At 35.8% G+C, this 21,412-nt stretch overlaps 1 protein-coding gene across 1 annotated transcript; it reads left to right on the top strand.

Annotated features, from left to right (window-relative positions):
* The first annotated feature begins 12,178 nt into the window (after positions 1–12,178).
* LOC149257241 (germin-like protein 1-1) lies at positions 12,179–13,097 on the top strand. The gene is made up of 2 exons (XM_089461290.1): positions 12,179–12,299; positions 12,478–13,097. Exons 1-2 carry the CDS (start codon positions 12,179–12,181, stop codon positions 13,014–13,016), a joined length of 660 nt encoding a protein of 219 aa, XP_089317416.1. The 3' UTR covers positions 13,017–13,097.
* Positions 13,098–21,412: the final 8,315 nt, after the last annotated feature.

Raw genomic sequence — 21,412 nt, 5'->3', positions numbered from 1 at the left:
AACGTTAATATTTTTAACATTGAAATTATTAGTACGAACATTAGCATTATCAATATAAATAGTACTAACTTTAATATTGATAAATATCATTAATAAGGATCCTCGAAAAGGTGAACGGATTAAGAATAATAGCCTTTCTAAGACAACAAAAATAAACAAGCTAGTGGTAAAAAAAAATGATTGGGCGCTACACCTTTGATGGAATTCGTGAGAGTTACACGCAAGGTAGTTGACAAGTTGCAACTAGACCATGCTTTGGTTATTGAAATAGATCCAACAGAGATAAATAGGGTTACCTCCGCTTTTGAATAAGTTGTAGCTCATGAACTAAATGTTGCTAGGGCCTGAGACTTCAATGATGGCCGTCACAAGGCCGAGACTTCAACGATGGCCAGCACGAGGCATTGCAGACTTCACCTGGTGTATATCGTGAACAAGTCTTTCAGGGCTTAAACATTGTTGTCTATGAGGCCAACAAGTATGGCATCACATTTCGGCACAAAGAGTTTTGACATGGTCTGCAGAGGATTGCATATGTATTAGTTGATGCAGGAGATTCTTGGGAAGTGAAATATGTTTGCCTATATGGTGGCTATCTACTATATCATGTAATTTAAACCATGTCACTAGAACCCATAGATAATTATGAAGTTCTATTGCCTTACCTTCAAGTGATTTTACATTCGCTCAGATAGCAAAACAATGTCATTCTGAGAACATTTAGGTTTAGAAAATGTTTAAGAGGTTCACTACAAAGACATGGGTTTCTACAATTTGGGTTGTATAATATTGGGTCGAGAAATTGGAGTGGGGGTTAGTTTATTGAATTTGTTTATTTCTAGTTCAATACCAAATGAACTTCACAAAGATATCATAAAGATTTCCCAGAAAAAGCATCTCATGACATTATATTGAGTGCCAGAAAGGTCAATCTCTTTGCATGGTGTATTCCTATTTGGGTAACATGTTTAATGTATGCGGTTGTCTTTGCATGGTGTTCTACTTTCATCATGAAACTAGCATCACAATGGTTAGTCATACTATTGGACATATTAATAAAGATCCATCATGCGTCCTTTCAAAGTTTCATATTCTTGAGTATTCTTGTGTTATGCCCATGTATAATTGGATCTTTGTTACACTAGCCAAAACATTTACAAGTCTCAGGCACGACATGAGGATGCTCTAAAGGATAGCATTTGGGACATTCATTTATGTTCTTGGCATGATAGTTGTGTCACTAGCAGAACTCGGAAGACTTAAACCACCAAAGGATAATGGTTTGGTATACATAACTAGTTAAATGATTCCAATGACCATCTTTTGGTTGCTTCAACCATATATTCTTAATGGTCTATCAAAAATATTTGCAATCAGGTCAAGTACAAGCAACAATGAAGTTTATGGAATTTGGGGAAAAACCAAAAGCCTTCTACATTAAAGAAGCTACCAGAGGCAATGGAAAGGGGAAACCTTATATACAAGATTTATATCTTATTCAAATCATGCATATTTCATGATTGGAAGGATTCAATCATCACGTTGCATACAACCAAGGCTCTCTTCCCTTGATCTAAAGATCTTTAAATTGTTAATTGATGCATTAAAATAATTGCATGCTTAGCAATGGTGGATCCGTCAAAGCTAAAATGGTATTACAACCACATTATTGGCAAAAATTATTATAAGACATCTGATAGCGTTTCGAGCCCTTCATTTAATGAACTTCATATCCAGAGATACTACTTTGCTCCAAAAGAGTGGTGGGCAAAAGATATTGATGAGCTAAAAATAGATTTGTATTGGAGAGTTATGTTGGCCATCAAAACAGCGTGCAAGGTTTTTTCTCTATTGATTGGAGAAGCATTGTGAGTGTACACGTCACGTTGGTTGTGGTGTATGTCCAAGGAAAAATCCAAGGCAGAAAAGGGAAATGCAAATGCAAGGAATGATTATAATGATAAATTTGCAGAGATTACTACAGAATATTGGCATTTTTGGAGACAATTATGTCTTTGTTTCTAAGAGAGAAGAGTTCAACCTCATGCGAGTTTTTAATCAAGTTTCTCCATGAAGCAACCATTTTAGAAAATACTCGAGCACTTAATGTTGAAATAGTAGAGTTCTCCAACCAGCCCATTCCAGCAAAGACATACAAATGAAAAGAGGATAACGTTGTCAGCAGAAATCCTAGAATTTGAAGAAAGTAGAATATCATCTTCTACAACACACAACCTAAATCTTAAAAGTTATAAATTTGAAAGATGCATATTTGGTAAATATTGTTAGATATGTGAATCTATCAATTTCAAGATTCACCTCACTTACATAAGCTATTAACAAGTATCAACAAAAGCATTGACATGGGTAACAATGCCTTGACTGAGCACTCAGTTGAACATGGGCGATCAAGGTAAACTCAAAGGAACAAAAGATCTATATTAATTCAAAGATATGTGTGTTGGAAGAAAGGATTGAAGTCAAAAGGAAAGAAAAACTAATCAAATAGGTGGCAGGGATTCCTCATATTATACGAAGCTCAGGATCAAGAATTCCTTGAAGTTGCACCGAAATTTTTCCAAATAAAAACAATGCACGAGGTAGTGATAAAGGATTGCACAATTACCAAGCTACAACAAGCACAAATATATGTGATCTTTAAAAAAAGATGCACTAGAATTCAACACGCGGTGAAAAGGCACAAGTGGAAACATTGACTTAAGAAATATAGAAAAGATTGTGACCCAATTTATAATACAAAATGGTGAAGAAAATAATACACCAATGTGTGCATTTAAGTTTTATGAAAAAATTTAGAACAATCACAAGTCAAATTTGCACATGATACTAATTGGACCTCTGCAAAAAACGTATAAAATTTATACCTGGGTACATTATGGATTAAATTCATAGCTTCTTGTAATCGATACATTTTTGAACAATTGTACCCCAACTGAAGCTTCATATATATATATATATATATATATATATATATATATATATATATATATATATATATATATAGATGTGATCAGTTACATACCTTCAAAAGTTAATCTTTACACGTCCCTTGTATGGTTTGGAGATGATTTTTTATGCCACTGTCAACACTATTGTTCAATCATGAACCCTTATAGGGCTGAATCAAGTTTTTCATATTCTCAGGTTTCCTCTATCCACAAAGATTTTATATGTTTCTTTCAAATGATGTAACCTTATTTTACTATTTCAGAAGCTTAATGTCATGTTAAGATATAATAACATGATCTCGGGAAAAGCAACATTTTTCCTGAATTGATCACGACAACAATGGGAGAGTCATGGCACTTACATGAGATACAATATACAAATTACTTCGAAGAAAAAGTGCTCTAAATTTATATTGTTTTCTAGTGTTTTAGCGTTAGCATAATCGTTGTAGGGATTATGATGACTATGTTTCACTTACATGATCTCCTATAGATAGATGAAGATGGAGATGCTTTTAAGTTTCAACAAACCTATTTATTGGACAGTATCTACCCCTACAGCATTAAAATTTAGATAAGAAACTCAAATTTTTAATAAGAATCTTCTTTGGAAAACATGTCAAATTTAGTATTATCACCTTGCTATAACAACAACACTAGTCTTTTCTTGAAACTGTAACAAAAAATATTTGACAATGTCTTTCAAGTAATGAAAAAATCTTAAATGTCATGCGCAAACTTTAAAAATAAAGGCCTTATACCCAAGTCATTAAAAGTAAATATAATAAAAAAGAGATTGAAAAGGATTACATACATCTTCTTGTGTTTGACATTTTGTCATCTTGTATCTCACAGTAGGGTCTACGTCATTTATAACAATTTCTCTAACTAATATCTATAAGAACGAATAATTGAGTCAAACCCCTCAGTAAGAACACTTGTTAACTCTAAAAACAACTAGAAACACAAATAGTGGGGGGGGGGGGGGTGAAAGCAACAACAACATCCCTAATTCATCCTTTAGATAGTAGTTCAACTTGACATCAAATAGTAGGTTGACAAGTGGTAAACTAAGGAAAAAACAATTACTTAGTAACAGTTAGAAGAGGTTGATCCTCTTGTTGTTGATAGGCATCATGCTTGACAATTGTTTGCCGTAATCATCATGACAATGCTAAAAACGTTAGCCTCAACAAAAAATAAGAAAAGAAGGTTTGAAAACAACAACAGAACTCGGTTGTCTACCATGCAAAGGATGACCAAAATGGCATGTTTTTTTGCTTCCCTCCGAAAGAACTAGGGAAAATTCATCCCCTTGATGGTCTTCCCTTTATATACAGGTTTCAAAGGAGGTCAAAAGGTTGTATATTGGTTTTCTCCAGACAATGTAGTAGCAGCAAAAAACTCACACCTTCGAACCTCAGACCATTGCCTTCACTGCAAGCAAGGCTTCAGCGGCAGCCTGTCATTTGTGGCTCACCATGATGCAGCCAGACTCTTGAGATTTACTTGATTTATACAATCATTCTTTCTTATCTCTTTGAATCTTAGTTGTTGATGAAAAAAAATTTGTTGTGATAGGTAGTTTTACAATGCATCCACAAAGTATTTTTCTCACTTAAGTGACATCTTTCATGCATTCCTATTTAAATTAATTGTTACTTACATCTTTGAAAGTTGAACCTGACCAGTGAAAAGTATTTATTGAGCTCACCTTCACTTTTGACTGTTTACAGAGAGTCTCAAATTGAGTCTTGAGTGTGTTGATCATCTTGGAGTACACATATTTATTAATTAGGTAGAAGCATATATCCATTAGGGACACCCCGTGTGACTAGAATAATATCAGTCGGATTGGAGAAACATTCCAAATATGACAAGGGTTGGTTTGCTTATAATTGTTGAGCGGAATTCCTTGTATGGGTTTGCATGACAACAACTCAATAATTGGAAAATTGCAAAGAAACACAAATCATTCCTCCAACCTCCCCCACAACACCTAAAACCTTGAATCTTTACATGACTCAAAGATTTAACTAAGCGCTGATTGAATGCAAAATTTTAAATAAAATATCCACAACTGACTAGCACATGCCAGTGAGAGCACAACGAGCATAGCTTACATGCAATAAACCACACAGGTTGATGATCTAAGCATAAATGCCTCAAACAAAATGCAAACCCCCTTTAAAGTTGAAAAGAGGAAATTAACATAAAGCCAACAATATATCAACAAAGAGGCCCTAAATACATCAACAAAGAGGCCCTAAATGGCCTATAGAGTCCAAAAATAATCATGCTACGACAAATAAATAATACTACATATCATCAAAATCATTTCCTATATTAGGATCTTCATCGTCAATGTCACCCTCTAAAGCATTAAAATAAGATAGATAAATCTTAACATGGCCAATCGAGATTATTCTTGAGTGACGGCTACATTTATACTAGGGTCATGATAGATGATTTCAATGATCACTGCCACTAACATCGAGGTACGTAGAGGGCTTGGTCCTCTTAATTAAATGTTATCATTGTTATACCCCCTACGTTAAAATTTCCATAGGGCTTGATATAGTACGAGAAAAAAATTGCATTATTCTAGGATCACAGAACTACTTTCAAATCTTAAAAACAAGAATAATGTTAATTCCAATAACGAAAGTAACCAGCGTTCAATTTCATAAATAACTCAGGCACATGATACCATTCCAACAATAAAAAATGGTTTATAAACCCAATCCTTCACATTACAAATTTAGGTCCAAAACATATGTTAACGACCCTACTGCCCTAATTTTGTCCTTCAATAAGCTTCATTAACAGAAAACCAATAAAAGAAAGTATGGTACAACAAGAAATTTTCTCGCAGGTAAAAAAAAAATTATTCAAAGAGTGACAATGGTCATTCCTCTCTAATAGAGCATTGCTATCAATGCACCATTCAAATTTCAGAGTAATCTCTAAATGGTAAAATTAATGTGCCAAAAAAATTTATGTGGAATGTAACAAAAAAAGGATTGGCATCTACTACCCACGCAAAATATCTCAAAACCGAAGAAAGAGGATGGGGTAAAATAAGTGTTCTAGCAACCAAGGCTCCAACAACCAACCTCTTCTCGAGGATCCCATATGGATCAAATACTTTGTGGAATATGATGATGCAAGGAAAATATCTTTTAAAAAAAGTACTTATGAGATTCTGCAAAATAAGAACTTCCGAAGGGATCTTCAATGGGGAACAACATTGTCAAAGGATTTTGGTGCATAACAGATAAATTGTCTTAGGAGATTGGAGAAGGAGAGGAGGTGTCATTTTGGATAAAGATTATAATGGGAAAACCCCATTTAAAGAAACTGACGGATCATCAAGAATCAAGGAAGCAATAACCAATACAGGATGAATGAAATCCATTGGAAATATGCCATAGATTATTGGTCCCTTTTCACGAATGGAAGAAGACTAGAGATGAGACTATTGCGGCTAGTGAGGAGGAAAAGATAATTTTGGATAAAAACTTATATCAGAGAAGAATTTTTATAAAGGAATATAGTGATTCACTTAGATGAAACAAGGATGGGGCGAAGAGTCATAACATCCGAGAGTATTACAAACCAATCCTGAATCAACAGATCTCCGATAAATAAAAAACTTCAGAAAAAAAAATTCATTCCCAGCGTTTGGAATACCTTCTGGGATAACCCAACTTATCTTTGGTTATAAATAGAAAAAATCCTAATAGAAAAGCTCTGAAAATGAGGGGGGATATTGGGCCAACAAGCTGAAACAATCCATGAGAGATGTTAAAATCAGCCAACACCTACTGTTGAAATGCAAAATGATCAATAAAGTATGGTACTTTATTGAGACTGGCGAAAAAAAAAGGGTTTTCAAGGACTAACCAGGTGAAGTATCTCTCAAAGAAAATGAGGGAAACCTCCCTCAAAATCTCCCATTTTGAAAACAGTTTTTCCTTGAAAAATCATCCGAGGATTTGTAATCTCATTTAGTTGAAAAGATATAAATGGTGGGATGTTTGAAGATTAAAATATATGCCCATGAGATATTTGGTTTTAGGTCAAGAAAGTGATACTAGAGACATCCAAATCTAATAAGAAAATCTCCCTGGCCATAATCCTAGCTTATTTGAAAATTTTCCTCAGAAAATAAATCTCTATTTAGAAGAAAATAGGAAAAACAATATTTTAATAATCAGAGCAGCCGTAGAAATCATTACCCTCGGTATTCGTAAAAGTTAATATCGAAGGGGATTTTACAGGAAACCTAGGAATATATAGCATGGGTGGATTTATCAAAGATAAATCATTAAATTGTTGGGAGATTTTGGCAAGTGTCAAACTATAAGGATGAGATGCAAGCGCTAATCAAAAGAATAAAATGTGTTAAATAAAATGAAATATTCCAAAGTTATCACAAAAGGAAACTCGAAGCTCCTAAATAATTTCATGAATGAACACGTTGCAAGCAATTATTGGGAAAATCACATGTTGTGTGGAATGGTGCTGGAAGTAAAAGAAATCATTTCAGGGTATTGAAGTTGTTCATGTTAGAGGAGAACCCAACCCGATGTTGGATTGGCTGGAAAACATTGCAATTAAGAAGAAGATGTGGGACACAATTGACATGACATAGGAATCATGATGATGTGTCAAAAAAAAGTTGGAAAGAATGTCTCGAGAAAGTACTTTTGGAGAAGTTTAGATAGGGATCAGCCATAAATGATGAATGTTTTGGGAGAAGAATAACATAACTATGGATTGTCGACATATGTATCATTCATACCTCATAACTCTAATACGAGGAGAGAAAAAAACGATTACATCCTAACAGTATATTTGATGGCACAAAGATAGTTAGGTGTTTGTGTAATTAAAGCTCAAATGAGGAAATTTCCCCTCCCAGTGAAGTTAACCTTGTCATAGATATGGTGTTTCCTCCTTTCGGATAATGAATGTCTTTGGCCAAGATCTATAAGACCCTAGTATTTAAGGGAGGGACTCAACAAAAGACAACCTCTAGCCATTCACCTATGGAGAACTCCCTCTTTCCTATCCTTAGATTATAGGAGATGCTTTCGCACTCCTTATGTATGTCACTAATGGATTGTCCTTTTGGGTCCCAATGAAATTGGCCATTTATAGACATTATTAAAATGATATTATCTTAGCAGTTAGTTTCAGTCCTTTGAGCTTTGCTTATAATTATGTTCCAAGTATAATCTATGTTTTTGCTTGATAGCCTTAAACTGAACACGATATTTACAGTTTTTTTGATGTGTGGGTAGCTTAGAATAGGGAGAATTGATGAAGGATTACACTATCTCCATAAACCCGAAGTATATCACCACGCCCTTATTTTTGTAGTAAATGTAAATTGGGATCCCATTGATACAGCGAGTCATAAATAAAGAAAAATAATTGGGAGAACTGAGCCAGTAACTTCCGTGCAGAGATGACGATTTGCTTTCTCCTCGGTCGCTGGCCAAATTGATATCGAGCTCTGCAACTCCTCTAGGGTTCGGTCGATCGATTGCAGCAATGGCTCCGAGGAGAGGGGATAAGGCTCCAGTTGCTGCGAAGAAGGTGATCCCGAAGGCGTTTAATCCATTGTTTGAAAAACGACCCAAGCAGTTTGGGATTGGGGGAGCTCTGCCGCCAAAGAAGGATTTGCACAGTTTCGTGAAATGGCCGAAGATCGAACGCAGCCAGAGGCAGCGGAGGGTATTGAAGAAGCGTTTGAAGGTTTCTCCGGCCTTAACCCAGTTCACCAAGACCCTTGACAAGATTCTCGAAACCAGCCACCGCCAAGCTCAGAATGCGTGGGAAACCGGCAGGGGTGGGACGTATGGTGCAGATCCGAACCCCCCCACAACGCAGGTGCTCAAACAAAGTCGTCTCGGCTCTGATCGAGCCACTATTCGAGCACAGCGTGCGCCCAGGCAACAGATCGAGGGTTCAAAGCATAGATCGAGCAAAGTTTTACCAGATCTAGAAAGTTTCAAGGAAAAACAAACAAAATCGGCATCAGATCTGGAGGTTTGCTTGCAGCCAGAGCAGGTAAAAATTTCTTGGTTTCAGATTTTGATTAAACTTCCACAAGGAAAAACCCGTGTAGTGTGGATCCATGCAGATAGCACCTCCTTGGAGCTGAAACAACAGATCTGGGCAGAAACGGGATTCCCAGTACAAATCCAACACTTGGTAAATGGAAGGTGGTCTCTCCAGGATAATAGGACGTTGGATAGCTATGAGATTGGACCAGGATCAACCATTTCTCTAAATTTCAGATTGAGAGGAGGGGCTCCGTATCAGGGACAGCCAAGCTCCCTAGGGGGAGACAGGGGTAAAAAACCTGATTCCCAGCATCAACCCAAGGGAGGGCTATCCTACAAAAATATACTTCAGGGCAGCAGAGACACAGGGTCCTCTTCAGACCAAGGCGGGAATATACCCAGGCCTTACATTGTAGATCAGTCAGAGGCAACACCAGTTTTAAATTTAGATGCACCAGGGCTTGACGATTACGTTAGGTCCTATGAAACACAAGCCCTTATATGCCGTTTCAACAGTTTTTGGCCCAAGCCATTGGACCTATTCCATTGGATTTTCACCAGCTGGACCATGGAATGCGATATTCATCTATGTTCAAAGGGGTTCTTTATAGTAAGATTCACATCAAAGGAAGTCAGAGATACAGTCATTAGTTCTGGGCCATGGTTCTGGGGTACATCGGGGCTGTTTATGACCCCATGGTTCCCAGATTTTGATCCAAACAAAATGACTGTAACCAAAATGCCGATTTGGGTTAGATTATTCAATCTTCCATTGCATTTTTGGAATGAACAAGTCCTGGAAAGCATTGGGAACAGCATAGGGAAATATATCAAAACAGACATGGATAGGATTGATGAAAGGATCTACACCTTCGCACGTATCTGCGTGGAGGTAGATTTAAGCAAAGGGTTGCCGGAAAATATAAGGCTGATCTACAAACAACAAAATTGGCTGCAAATACTGGATTATGAAAACACTGCTTTCAGATGCAGGCTTTGTAGACAGATAGGTCACCTACAAAGCACATGTCCAGACGCCAAGAAGTTAAACAATAAAAAGAAACAGAAAGGGAAGCAGAAGAAAGGATGGAAATTTTCACCCCCAGATTCAGAGGAAGAAGAATCAGAAGCAGAGGTGGAAGAGATCCCTACAGAGAAGACTGAGGTACCACCAGAAATGGAGTGTCAAAAGGAACCCACCCTGAACAAACAGACAGAGATGACAAGAGAGGATCCAGGCTTGGGAGGTTTCAAACGGCAACATCAATCTGATTCTTCAGACTCAGACAAAGAAGCTGGACCTCTGAATACAGAAACTCAGATAGTCATAGTTCCGACCGAGCCCACTCAAGGAGAGTGGCGTAAGGTCGAAAAGAAGAAAGGGAGAAAGACTTAGAGTGTGAGTCTTACAGTTTTTCTTCCTTTTTTCTTCTCTCTTTCTCTTTTCTTTTCTTCCATTTTCTTTGTTCACATTAGTCTTCTAACGTTGAGGGGGGTGCGATAGCATCCGAGCCTTTGTGGCGGTTATCTCTGCAAATGATGTAACTTTTCATTATCTTTTTAATAAAAGTTACTGCTTTTTTCTTTGGAAAAAAAAACTTCCGTGCAGAAAAGAAAGAAAAATATAGTAAAACCAAAATCACACCTGGTTTCAAGCAAACTTAATTTATGCCCAACCCAACATATGGGAAGGAAAAGTTAATTAATCAGGGATTGTCGTAAGAGTATGGGCATAAGCTATGCGTGAAAATTGTGGTGGGGTTCTCCCGACAGGAAACTCAAGAAGAGACTATTTGAGGTCTCTCTCGTGGGCCTCACAAATTAACTCTGCAACATCGCAGATACTCGTTATATCATTGATAAATTGCTCTCGGGCTTTATTCCACAAGAGGAAATGGGGATGACAAACCCATTAAACCTATTTGAGAAAAGAGAGAATTTCGACATTTAGTAGAGAATGCGTAATACATGCCTCATTATCTCCCTAAAGATGCATTTGCGAGCATTCTGCTTTTGCGAATGAGGCGTAGGTGAAAAAGATGGTATTGGGTCTTTAATGGAGGTGATTGCGGATGTACATCATCTATGCAACAATTGGGAAAGTGATTCCCAATTGTTTTAAATCAAATTGTCTGCCTAACACACATATTTTATCACAAAATATTAATTTAAATTTTGTAAATTAACTCTAAAACACATGAAAATTTTAAGTAAACTTAAAGTAAAACAAAATTGAAATGTTAATACGAAAGATAAATTTGCAAATTATTTTTTTTTATCACGGAAACAATTTAAATTTAAAGATGACAAAATATCCATAGAAACCACAAGCCCCGAAATGAAGTTGTTGTTTTTCAAAGTAAGGATTAGGGTAATTTGCGTAAAGCGTGGTTGTTTTTATCTTATTGGACAAAGTTTGAACGGCTCCTCATACCGATATATGTTATGTTTGGAGATGGGAAGATGGAGATTGTTTGGTACACTAGATGCGCGTGATAAATACATAATAGTATATTAAACATCACATCGATTGATAAATATTGTTTTTTTCCCATGGTGGAGGACTTGCTGCAATGTTTATATATATAATTTATTTAAAAGAAATGTTTAGAACGAAATACTATTCTGTTTAACCAATAATATTTTTTTTTTTCCCATGGTGGACGACTTGCTGCAATGTTTATATATATAATTTATTTAAAAGAAATATTTCTAACGAAAAACAGAGACGAGTAGACAGAGTGACCAAGTCTGCTCGAAGAAACACGAAATTGTTGACAGCATCTAAAACATATATCCCTTCAACCAATCTTGGTTGAGACGCAACCAGAATCAGTATCAATGAGGACGCGGTCATATGTGGCAGACCGGATTGGGTAGCTAATGACTGCGTCATTTTCAATTTTAATTTCTGAACAGACAACCGCGTCCAAGTAGAAAGACGGAGTCCATCAAGCAAGCAAATTTAGCTCAAGAACTTGGCGTTGGCGGCGTTGTTGTTATAAAAAGGAAGAATGCTCTTCATATTTCACCAAACTCCATCTATCATCTAAGGATCTGATCAGATAAGAGAGAGCATCTACTCGAATCGAATCGAAGAATAGTTGCCTGTCAGTTAGCTGCAGTCCAGTCATGAAATCCTTTCTAGCGCTAGCGCTTGTAGTACTAGTGGCGCATAATATTGTTAATATTGTGCGTGCAGGTGATGCAGATCCTTTACAAGACGTTTGCGTGGCTGACAGGACGAGCAGAGGTATGTAAGACTTTGAGTTTGAGGCCTTGATCATGTGTTTGCTAATCAGGGTTTCGTTTCGTTTCATGCGATGTGAATAACAATATAATCTGATCATGCGATTAGGGTTTCGATTCGTTTCATGCTATGTGAATCTGATCATATATATATATATATGTTTATTTGACTGTAATTGCAGTTAATGTGAACGGGTTCCCGTGTACGGATGCAAGCATGGTTACTGCAGATGACTTCATGTTCAGGGGCCTAGATATTGCAGGGGATACAAGTAACATGATGGGATCCAACGTCACTGCAGCCAATGTAATGCAGATACCAGGCTTAAACACCTTGGGAATCTCCATGGCTCGGATTGATTTCGCTGCTCCTCTCGGCCTTAATCCCCCTCACACTCATCCGCGGGCCACAGAAATCTTGGTGGTCATCGAGGGTACTCTCTCAGTCGGCTTTATCACCACTGCCAATAAATTGTTCAGCAAAACGCTTGAGAAGGGAGACGTGTTCGTGTTCCCCAAAGGTCTGGTGCACTTCCAACAGAACGTGGGCTATGGCAACGCAGTGGCCATCGCTGCACTGAGCAGCCAGCTTCCAGGAACCCAGCAGGTCGCCCAATCCTTGTTTGGAGCCTCTCCCCCGGTTGATGCCTCCCTTCTGGCCAAAGCTTTCAAGATCGATGCCTCCCTCGTGCAACTTCTCCAAAGGAAATTCTTGGGTTGATGCCCACTCATCTAATTCAATCATTCATTCATGCCAGGAGTCACCAGTCATTCGTCGGCTGTTATGCGACCAAACAAACAAATAAATAAAACCTCTCTTTCCCTCACGTGTATTTCAAATGATAAAAAGGATATGGAGTTCCATTTTGTATTCCAAATGATAAAAAGCGATACGCTGTTCTATTTTGTATTTGAAATTATCAAAAGGATATGCATTTTGTATTTGAAATGATAAAAAGATATATGAAGTCATTTCAAAAGAAATAAACATATCACTATTTTGTTTTTAATCACATAGACATCACCATATTATTTTTAACACCCAATAATAAAGATACATATACTTATGTTATATTATTTTAAAATATATACATAAACATCACCCTATTATTTAGTGAAGACTCTATAGATTATTTACTATATCTATGTCCATGTATGTTGATATTATGCATCGCTGCAAGGAAAGCAAGATTTTGTGTGTTATTCCTTTTCACCGGTGAAATGAAGCCTTATTACTATATCCATTTTCTACATCACTTTTTTGTTTCTTTGCTTTCCCAAGATAGTAACATTAAATATTTGATGCCACAAGTCTACAATGGATAAGACTTTTGTTTTCACCTCTAATTAAAAGAGAAAAGATAATGATATGAGATTGAACAACTTATTTTGGTTTTGGGAAGTCACTTTTAACTTTCCAAAAAGAAGATAGCTAACAACCAAGTTATACACGCAAGCATATGTTTTCCATGTAGCCCAATGTATCTCTACAAGTTTTTGAAAATAATTCTTTAAGGTGCATATTAATGTTTTTGGATTAAGTACATTCAAGCATATGTTTTCCATGTAGCCCAATGTATCTCTACAAGACTTTGAAAATAATTCTTTAAGGTGCATATTAATGCTTTTAGATTAAGTACATTCATTATTTTCAAATTTCTTTTCCAATCTAATAGGAATCCACTTACTGAACGTTTCCAAATCAATCCTGTCGTTAATTACAAAGCCTTTTTTCTCCCGGACTCCTCTACATCAGTGGATGGAGTTTTCACTAATAGCTTCCTTGCATCTTTAAATCTATATTTTCAACCATGCTTATATTTTCATTGTAAATTTAGTTCCAGCCCGATTGACTAGATGTGGGAGGTGTAGAGAAAATTAGTGTTGTTTGTTGTTCTATTACAGTAAAAGTTTCATAATGAAAAGTGTTGGATCAGACTGGGACAACCAAGTTTAGAGAGGGCAAGGGAAGCTTTTGTACATATTTAATTAGCACCTACTTGTTCACTTTTAATATTTAGGGCCTACTTGTTCCTATTAAATCATGGGAATAATAACTCAAATGTTTCCTAATTGTATTTTCTTACTAAGGTCCGAATTAAATCTTATTGCAATCAAATATAAACTCGAGGATGAATACTTCCCCAATTTTTGAAATATAACACAAAATAATTTCTACAAGCCATCCATATGAATAAGAATCTCTTCCAAGGGCATAACTTATGCAGTTCTAGACCACTCTACCTAGTAGGTAGGTATGGGCACAATGTATGAAATTATAAGACATGGGATTGCTTTCTTATTGAATATATTTAACTATAGTGTTTTTATTGGCATATAAGACCAGAAACTCTCAAGAAATCCTAAATATATACATCTTCTCTTAAGTTAAAAGAATTTAAAACTTGAGTTTAAAACTAAAGGTTAAGAAAATTGTATTACTATTAAACAAATAAACTCTAATACTATATTTTACATTGAAAATTTAGACTTGGAATATTTTAGAAACTAGGTTTTACATTGTGTATATTTTTAGTAAACACTTTTTTTATATCAATACGTTAATGTTGATTATTAATGAAAAACAGATGCTACAAATATATTAATTTATTTCAAATTACTAACTAATATTAACGAAACTAATGTTAGCTATTAAAATCATTTGAGTAATAATAATAATCACATCATTACTACATCGTTTTTATTATTTTTAATGTTAGTAATAATAATATTATTTATGAAATAACATTAACATTACAATAACATTTAAGTATTGATATTAACATAAATAACGTTAATATTTTTAACATTGAAATTATTAGTACGAACATTAGCATTATCAATATAAATAGTACTAACTTTAATATTGATAAATATCATTAATAAGGATCCTCGAAAAGGTGAACGAATTAAGAATAATAGCATTTCTAAGACAACAAAAATAAACAAGCTAGTGGTAAAAAAAAATGATTGGGCGCTACACCTTTGATGGAATTCGTGAGAGTTACACGCAAGGTAGTTGACAAGTTGCAACTAGACCATGCTTTGGTTATTGAAATAGATCCAACAGAGAGAAATAGGGTTACCTCCGCTTTTGAATAAGTTGCAGCTCATGAACTAAATGTTGCTAGGGCCTGGGACTTCAATGATGGCCGTCACAAGGCCGAGACTTCAACGATGGCCAGCACGAGGCATTGCAGACTTCACCTGGTGTATATCGTGAACAAGTCTTTCAGGGCTTAGACATTGTTGTCTATGAGGCCAACAAGTATGGCATCACACTTCGGCACAAAGAGTTTTGACATGGTCTGCAGAGGATTGCATATGTATTAGTTGATGCAGGAGATTCTTGGGAAGTGAAATATGTTTGCCTATATGGTGGCTATCTACTATATCATGTAATTTAAGCCATGTCACTAGAACCCATAGATAATTATGAAGTTCTATTGCCTTACCTTCAAGTGAATTTTACATTCGCTCAGATAGCAAAACAATGTCATTCTGAGAACATTTAGGTTTAGAAAATGTTTAAGAGGTTCACTACAAAGACATGGGTTTCTACAATTTGGGTTGTATAATATTGGGTCGAGAAATTGGAGTGGGGGTTAGTTTATTGAATTCGTTTATTTCTAGTTCAATACCAAACCAACTTCACAAAGATATCATAAAGATTTCTCGGAAAAAGCATCTCATGACATTATATTGAGTGCCAGAAAGGTCAATCTCTTTGCATGGTGTATTCCTATTTGGGTAACATGTTTAATGTATGCGGTTGTCTTTGCATGGTGTTCTACTTTCATCATGAAACTAGCATCACAATGGTTAGTCATACTATTGGACATATTAATAAAGATCCATCATGCGTCCTTTCAAAGTTTCATATTCTTGAGTATTCTTGTGTTATGCCCATGTATAACTGGATCTTTGTTACACTAGCCAAAACATTTACAAGTCTCAGGCACGACATGAGGATGCTCTAAAGGATAGCATTTGGGACATTCATTTATGTTCTTGGCATGATAGTTGTGTCGCTAGCAGAACTCGGAAGACTTAAACCACCAAAGGATAATGGTTTAGTATACATAACTAGTTAAATGATTCCAATGACCATCTTTTGGTTGCTTCAACCATACATTCTTAATGGTCTATCAAAAATATTTGCAATCAGGTCAAGTACAAGCAACAATGAAGTTTATGGAATTTGGGGAAAAGCCAAAAGCCTTCTACATTAAAGAAGCTACCAGAGGCAATGGAAAGGGGAAACCTTATATACAAGATTTATATCTTATTCAAATCATGCATCTTTCATGATTGGAAGGATTCAATCATCACGTTGCATACAACCAAGGATCTCTTCCCTTGATCTAAAGATCTTTGAATTGTTAATTGATGCATTAAAATAATTGCATGTTTAGCAATGGTGGATCCGTCAAAGGTAAAATGGTATTACAACCACATTATTGGCAAAAATTATTATAAGACATCTGATAGCGTTTCGAGCCCTTCATTTAATGAACTTCATATCCAGAGATACTACTTTGCTCCAAAAGAGTGGTGGGCAAAAGATATTGATGAGCTAAAAATAGATTTGTATTGGAGAGTTATGTTGGCCATCAAAACAGCTTGCAAGGTTTTTTCTCTATTGATTGGAGAAGCATTGTGAGTGTACACGTCACGTTGGTTGTGGGGTATGTCCAAGGAAAAATCCAAGGCAGAAAAGGGAAATGCAAATGCAAGGAATGATTATAATGATAAATTTGCAGAGATTACTACAGAATATTGGCATTTTTGGAAACAATTATGTCTTTGTTTCTAACAGAGAACAGTTCAACCGCATGCGAGTTTTTAATCGAGTTTCTCCATGAAGCAACCATTTTAGAAAATACTCGAGCACTTAATGTTGAAATAGTAGAGTTCTCCAACCAGCCCATTCCAGCAAAGACATAAAAATGAAAAGAGGATAACGTTGTCAGCAGAAATCCTAGAATTTGAAGAAAGTAGAATATCATCTTCTACAACACACAACCTAAATCTTAAAAGTTATAAATTTGAATGATGCATATTTGGTAAAGATTGTTAGATATGTGAATCTATCAATTTCAAGATTCACCTCACTTACAGAAGCTATTAACAAGTATCAACAAAAGCATTGACATGGGTAACAATGCCTTGACTGAGCACTCAGTTGAACATGGGCGATCAAGGTAAACTCAAAGGAACAAAAGATCTATATTAATTCAAAGATATGTGTGTTGGAAGAAAGGATTGAAGTAAAAAGGAAAGAAAAACTAATCAAATAGGTGGCAGGGATTCCTCATATTATACGAAGCTCAGGATCAAGAATTCCTTGAAGTTGCACCGAAATTTTTCCAAATAAAAACAATGCACGAGGTAGTGATAAAGGATTGCACAATTACCAAACTACAATAAGCACAAATATATGTGATCTTTAAAAAAAGATGCACTAGAATTCAACACGCGGTGAAAAGGCACAAGTGGAAACATTGACTTAAGAAATATAGAAAAGATTGTGACCCAATTTATAATACAAAATGGTGAAGAAAAAAATACACCAATGTGTGCATTTAAGTTTTATGAAAAAATTTAGAACAATCACAAGTCAAATTTGCACACGATACTAATTGGACCTCTGCAAAAAACGTATAAAATTTATACCTGGGTACATTATGGATTAAATTCATAGCTTCTTGTAATCGATACATTTTTGAACAATTGTACCCCAACTGAAGCTTCATATATATATATATATATATATATATATATGTGATCAGTTACATACCTTCAAAAGTTAATCTTTACACGTCCCTTGTATGGTTTGGAGATGATTTTTTATGCTACTGTCAAAACTATTGTTCAATCATGAACGCTTATAGGGTTGAATCAAGTTTTTCATATTTTCAGGTTTCCTCTATCCACAAAGATTTTATATGTTTCTTTCAAATGATGTAACCTTATTTTACTATTTCAGAAGCTTAATGTCATGTTAAGATATAATAACATGATCTCGGGAAAAGCAACATTTTTCCTGAATTGATCACGACAACAATGGGAGAGTCATGGCACTTACATGAGATACAATATACAAATTACTTCGAAGAAAAAGTGCTCTAAATTTATATTTTTTTCTAGTGTTTTAGCGTTAGCATAATCGTTGTAGGGATTATGATGACTATGTTTCACTTACATGATCTCCTATAGATAGATGAAGATGGAGATGCTTTTAAGTTTCAACAAACCTATTTATTGGACAGTATCTATCCCTGCAGCATTAAAATTTAGATAAGAAACTCAAATTTTTAATAAGAATCTTCTTGGGAAAACATGTCAAATTTAATATTATCACCTTGCTATAACAACAACACTAGTCTTTTCTTGAAACTGTAACAAAAAATATTTGACAATGTCTTTCAAGTAATGAAAAAATATTAAATGTCATGCGCAAACTTTAAAAATAAAGGCCTTATACCCAAGTCATTAAAAGTAAATATAATAAAAAGGAGATTGAAAAGGATTACATACTTCTTCTTGTGTTTGACATTTTGTCATCTTGTATCTCACAGTAGGGTCTACGTCATTTATAACAATTTCTCTAACTAATATCTATAAGAGCGAATAATTGAGTCAAACCCCTCAGTAAGAACACTTGTTAACTCTAAAAACCACTAGAAACAAAAATAGGGGGGGGGGGGGGGGTGAAAGCAACAACAACATCCCTAATTCATCCTTTAGATAGTAGTTCAACTTGACATCAAATAGCAGGTTGACAAGTGGTAAACTAAGGAAAAAACAACTACTTAGTAACAGTTAGAAGAGGTTGATCCTCTTGTTGTTGATAGGCATCATGCTTGACAATTGTTTGCCATAATCATCATGACAATGCTAAAAACGTTAGCCTCAACAAAAAATAAGAAAAGAAGGTTTGAAAACAACAACAGAACTCGGTTGTCTACCATGCAAAGGATGACCAAAATGGCATGTTTTTTTGCTTCCCTCCGAAAGAACTAGGGAAAATTCATCCCCTTGATGGTCTTCCCTTTATATACAGGTTTGAAAGGAGGTCAAAAGGTTGTATATTGGTTTTCTCCAGACAATGTAGTAGCAGCAAAAAACTCACACCTTCGAACCTCAGACCATTGCCTTCACTGCAAGCAAGGCTTCAGCGACAGCCTGTTGAGATTTTCTGTTTGAGCAAAATAGGAAAAATCTCAGCTGATGACAACAATAGGGATTCAGTTCCTAGATTAGCTCCAGGTTGTTGGGAGGGAGTTAATGCCTCCTATATTTGATGTGAGGGAGTTATGAGGCTGTTAGATTCTCTATGCTATATAACAGGCAACCATTCGGATGGTTTGCTGTGAGTGTGAGAGTTTTGTGAGGCTTTCATGATGTAATCTCCTGATTTAATTAATAAACTCCTGATGCCTATGTTTGGTGGACGTAGCCCAGATTGGTTGGGTGAACCACGTTAAAAATTGTCTCCTATTTGCTTGATTGTTCTGCTGTGTTAATTCTGTGTGTTTAATTGATTTGCTGTGCCTCAGAATTCCAACAATTGGTATCAGAGCTCGTTGGAGGAGCGGCAGAGCACGGAGTTGGTTTGGAGGTGGAGCGCTGGCTATGCTGGAGCAGTGAGGGAGTTGTGCGGTATTACCTGGTGCGCTGATCGATGATGGAGGTGCTGCTCTGTTAGCACTGGCGGTGCATTGATAAAGCACATTACTTCTTGATGTTGCCGAATCGTAAAACGCTGGATTGCTTTGCTGCCACAGCGTATTCATAAAACCCAGCGTATTCGTTGATGTGGCGTTGATAGGGCGTGCATTGACACCTGCGTGGAAATCAATTTAAAAAACCGGCGTGGAGATGGTTTTTTGTATCAAACGGCATTGATACATATTAACATCGGTGCGGATATCCATCAGCGTGGGTATGTATTTTTTTTTTTTTTTTAAAACTGCGTGGACATATATCTTTGTAAATTGGGTGGAGATGCAATTACGTTGAAAATAAAATGTATTGGAAAAGCATGGATATATGTTGTTTCAAAACCGTGTGGATATATGTTTGTTTTTTTTTAAAAACAGCATGGGTATTTATTTTCACAACAACGTGAATATGTATTTTGAAAATGGCGATGGATATTGCAAAGGAATTGTGATAACCTGCGTTGATATATATTCAAACACGACGTAGATTCATATTTAAAACGCAGTGGGAATGTTTAAAGCGCAGTTTAAAGTGAAATTAATTGAATAGTCTCTGTCGTAGGGAATGGCAGCGTAAAACAAGTTGAGTCGTTTTTTAAAAAACGCAGTGCCAGCATTCACTTCTTTAAAAACGCAGTGACAACATTCATAAATTCGAACTCTGAGTACTTTAGTGGGCGGCCCTTGCAATTCTCTGCGAAACAGTAAATAACAAAACCGTAAATAAAAGATTGGTTTATTGGTGCAAATAAAAAACAAGAAGTGTATGTATTTTGTTTTTTATAGGGTGGAATTTGCACAAGTACAAGGAAAGTTTTTTTTTTAAGTGCAAAGGGCAGTTTTTTTTTTGTAAAGGCATAGGCAGTTTTGTTCTTTGTTATGTAAAAACAAAGGCATAGGAAATTTTTTAAATTGCTGGTTGGATATTTGGAGATTACTGTGTGTTTAATTGATTTGCTGTGCCTCAGAATTCCAACAATTGGTATCAGAGCAAATGAATTAAAATACACATTTTATTGTTGGAATTCTGAGGCACAGCAAATCAATTAAACACACAGAATTAACACAGCAGAACAATCAAGCACATAGGAGACAATTTTTAACGTGGTTCACCCAACCAATCTGGGCTACATCTACCAAACATAGGCATCAGGAGTTTATTAATTAAATCAGGAGATTACATCATGAAAGCCTCACAAAACTCTCACACTCACAGCAAACCATCCGAATGGTTGCTTGTTATATAGCATAGAGAATCTAACAACCTCATAACTCCCTCACATCAAATATAGGAGGCATTAACTCCCTCCCAACAACCTGGAGCTAATCTAGGAACTGAATCCCTATTGTTGTCATCAGCTGAGATTTTTCCTATTTAGCTCAAACAGAA

This window comes from Pinus tabuliformis, chromosome 6 (genome assembly GCF_031772625.1).
Source record: "Pinus tabuliformis cultivar Carrire ecotype Pingquan chromosome 6, CPIR1, whole genome shotgun sequence".
Classification (NCBI taxonomy): domain Eukaryota; kingdom Viridiplantae; phylum Streptophyta; class Pinopsida; order Pinales; family Pinaceae; genus Pinus; species Pinus tabuliformis.
This window is presented reverse-complemented; position numbering and strand designations above follow the sequence as displayed.

Coding starts and splice junctions, on each gene's coding strand:
- LOC149257241 (XM_089461290.1), top strand. CDS start 12,179: ATGAAATCCTTTCTAGCGCTAGCGCTTGTAGTACTAGTGGCGCATAAT. Junction 12,300..12,477: donor GGCTGACAGGACGAGCAGAG/GTATGTAAGACT, acceptor CTGTAATTGCAG/TTAATGTGAACGGGTTCCCG.